General features: G+C 38.5%; 1 protein-coding gene across 1 annotated transcript in view; it reads left to right on the top strand.

Moving 5' to 3' along the window:
- The window catches only part of LOC103274382 (cytochrome c oxidase subunit 7B, mitochondrial), a 7,886-nt gene extending 4,359 nt beyond the window's left edge, over window positions 1–3,527 (top strand). The window contains exons 2-3 of the mRNA XM_008071839.1: window positions 753–877; window positions 3,326–3,527. Coding sequence (XP_008070030.1) covers window positions 753–877; window positions 3,326–3,403 — 203 coding nt within the window. The 3' untranslated portion in view covers window positions 3,404–3,527. The remainder of the gene's footprint in view (window positions 1–752; window positions 878–3,325) is intronic.
- Window positions 3,528–3,737: the final 210 nt, after the last annotated feature.

Below are 3,737 nucleotides of genomic sequence, written 5' to 3'. Positions count from 1 at the left end.
AGCCCGGCATTTTTTTTTTTTTTTAATAGAGACAAGGTCTTGTTATGTTGCCCAGGCTGGTCTCAAACTCCTGGCTTCAAGTGATCTTCCCACCTTGGCTTCCCGAAGACCAGGAATTACAGACATGAATCACTGAACCTGGCCCATTAATTTGTTAAAAATCAAGATTCCCCTAGTTTTTGGAGGTTTTTTGTTGTTGTCATTTTGAGCTCATAAACATTTAGTGGGCTTTAATTTGAAGTTCATTTTGACTTTATTTGCCCTTGCATGTTGTAAGTTGTTGATTACTCTTGAGTAAACTCAATGAAAATTTTGTCATAAGTATTCAAATTAATGAATGGGAGCCAAGTTCTAGTGGTTATACAAATGCCACTTTGTAGTGGATGTTACTGATATCACCAATTCTTTGCTTTTTTTCTCCCCAGTATTTTATTAGGAAAACTCTCAGACATACAGAAAAGTTGGAAGAATTGTATGAACACCCATATACTCACCACATAGATTTTACAATTGTTGTTAACATTTTGCCATCTTTGTTTTATGACATATTTATCCATCTGTCAATTCATTTTATTTTTGGTGCATTTCAAGTATGCCACTTTGCTTTTGGCAACAATATATTTTAACATTTTATTGGACTACATATTACTGTAAAATTCTTTGGTTTTCCTGATTGTCAGTATCAATCACACATGTTTTATATTCCTGAAAATTGATAGATATGCTTCTGTATTCTTTTTTTCCCCTGTAAGTTCGAAGCATTCAGCAAACAATGACAAGGCAGAGCCACCAGAAACGTATACCTGATTTTCATGACAAATATGGTAATGCTGTATTAGCTAGTGGAGCTACTTTCTGTATTGCTGTATGGACATATGTAAGTACTATTGATTGATAATTTCTATTTTAGATGCTTTTCATTCGCATTTAGTTTGTGCATTCAAAATGTTTAACATAGTAGAATACATATCCAGTTAGGGGGATTTGAGAGATTGTCTAATCTAATGACCCATTCAGTGTAGGAATTTCTTCCTCAGCATTCATTTTTCTTCTGTTCTTAACATTTCCAGTGACAGATTGCTTACTGAATCACAAGGCAGCCCTTTTCCATATTGCATCGTTGTTTAATTAACATATATATATTTTTGAGTTGGAGTCTCACTCTTTCTCCCAGGCTGGAGTGCAGTGGCATGCTTATAGACACCACAACCTTGACCTGCTGGGTTCAGATGATTTTTCCGCCTCAGCTGTCCAAGTAACTGGAACCACAGGCATGTGCTACCACACCTGGCTAATTTTTTTTTTTTTTTGAGTTGGAGTTTCACTCTGTCACCCAGACTGGAGTGCAATGGCTGCTCCTGGCCACCGCAGCCTCGACCTGCTGAGCTCTGGCGATCCTTCCGCCTCAGCCTTCCAAGCTGGAACAGGTGCGCGCTACCACACCTGGCTATTTTTGATTTATAGTGGAGATGAGGTCTCGTCAACTTTCCCAGGCAGGTCTCGAACCCGGGCTCAGGGAATCCACTCACCTCGGCCTCCCAAAGTGCTGGGATTACAGACTGAGCCACCGAGTCCGGCCTGATTTTTTTTTTTTTATTTATTGTAGAGATGAGGTCTTGCCAAGTTGCCTAGGCTGGTCTCAAATCCCTGGGCTCAGAAAATCCTCTCCTCTACCTTTTAAAGTTCTGGGAATACAGGTATGAGCCACCATGCCCTGCAAAAAAAATCTTGAAATTCTGATCCACTCTTCACTCTTATATGACAGCCATCAGATACTAGAAAATTGATACTATGTTTCTTGAATCTTTTTTAGTTCTATTGGTCTTTCTTTTTGTTACATGATTTCCGGGAATTTCACTGTCTTGGGTCACCCTCCTGGACACACTTCACTTAATGGTTTTTCTTCTAAAAAAGAACCGAGCAGAATATTCTTTCAGAACCGAGCAGAATATTCTTGATGGATGAAATGTAAAATAACTTGGTTTTCATATTTTTTATACTTTACATCTTACATTTAACAATCTACTTTTCAGTCAATGTGCTTATTTGTTAAAAGTAGGAGTCCTAGGCCGGTTGTGATGGCTCATACCTATAATCCCAGCACTTTGGGAGGCCAAGGTGAGAGGATTGCTGGGTTTGAGACAAGCCTGGGCAACTTGGCGAGACCTCATTTCTACAGTAAATCAAAAAATTAGCTGGGCATGGTGGTGTGTGCTTGTAGTTCCAGCTACTTGGAAAGCTAAGGTAGAAGGATCACCTGAGCCCAATAAGTTGAGGCTGTGGTGGCTGTGAGCGTGCCACTGCACTCCAGTCTGGGTGACAGAGTGAGACTCCAACTCAAAAAAAAAAGAAAAATAAAAAGTAGGAGTCCTGAAGTTTTAATAAGTATGTAAGTTGGTTATAAAAGATATGAGCCGACTGGGTGTGATCGCTCATGCCTGTAATCCCAACACTTTGGGAGGCAGAGACAAGAGGATTGGCTGAGCCCATGGGTTCCAGACCAGCCCAGGCAACTTGGTGAGACCTCTTCTCTACAATAAATCAAAAAATTAGCCAGATATGGTGGCACATGCCTATAGTTCCAGCTACTTGAAAGACTGAGGTGGAAGAATGCCTGAGCACAGCATGTTGAGGCTGTGGTGGCCATGAGCATGCCACTGCACTCTAGCCTGGGTGACTGGAGTGAGACTCCAACTCCAAAAAAAAGAGAAAAAAAAAAAGATATGAACCAACCCTTGCCTTAATTAACAAACTTTATTTAAATAAATATACCTCTTCATTTTTGTTTTGATCTTCCTGAAATCAGGTACATTATTAAAATGTGTGTACTTAATTAGAAGGATAAACCAATGTTGAACAAATGTGTTGTCAGAAGGGCTTTTGAAAGTAAAAATGGTCCTTAATGATAAAGAGATGAAGTGCTAGGTTTGGCAGTTATTTAGGTAGTTGTGGTTGAGGGAAATAATGTTTTGAAGAGATAATGTAGAAATGTGAAGTATAAGTTTAAATAAAATTTTAAAATTCACTTGTTCAGTCATACTAGCCACATTTCAAGTGCTCAACAGCCACATGTGGCTATTGACTATTATTTTAGTGCAGATACAGAACATTTCCTTCATCTCATGGATGTTCTATTGAACAGCACCACTCTAGAGAATTAGGACAGCAATTAGGTTTGGCATACATGGAGGGCACTATGTCTCAGGTGATTTCTGTGTATTTTTAACCTGTAAAGCAGAATATCTTGTCATTTTCAAGAAATAGCTTCAAAAGAGATGAACTCTGGTTTAAGCATGTATAACTGACAACATTTTAATTCTTACAGGTAGCAACACAAATTGGAATAGAATGGAACCTGTCCCCTGTTGGCAGAGTCACCCCAAAGGAATGGAGAGATCAATAATCATCCCATCTGGTGTAATACTGAATAGTTAAAAAATTAACTCATAATTGATGCCAAGTAAAAACGCTGTGTACCCATTAAAATATGGCATTGTTGAAGAAATAAAGTACATTTGAAACCTTCATTGTAGTTTTTGTTTGTTTCCTTTATAAATTAAACCCAAGCTTATCACTTTTTATTTAACCTTTGTAAAGTCAAAATGGTATACAACATCTTTAATAGCTTCTCTCTATGAGGTAAAGTGAAAGGAAAATTTGGCTATCATCTAGAAGTCATTTTTTTTTTTGAGTTGGAGTCTCACTTGGTCGCCCAGACTGGAGTGCAGTGGCTGCTC

The sequence above is a fragment of the Carlito syrichta genome, unplaced genomic scaffold (assembly GCF_000164805.1).
Source record: "Carlito syrichta isolate Samal-C Ts95f unplaced genomic scaffold, Tarsius_syrichta-2.0.1 Scaffold314761, whole genome shotgun sequence".
NCBI classification, from domain to species: domain Eukaryota; kingdom Metazoa; phylum Chordata; class Mammalia; order Primates; family Tarsiidae; genus Carlito; species Carlito syrichta.
The sequence above is the reverse complement of the archived record's forward strand: the minus strand, read 5'-3'. Positions and strand labels throughout refer to the sequence as shown.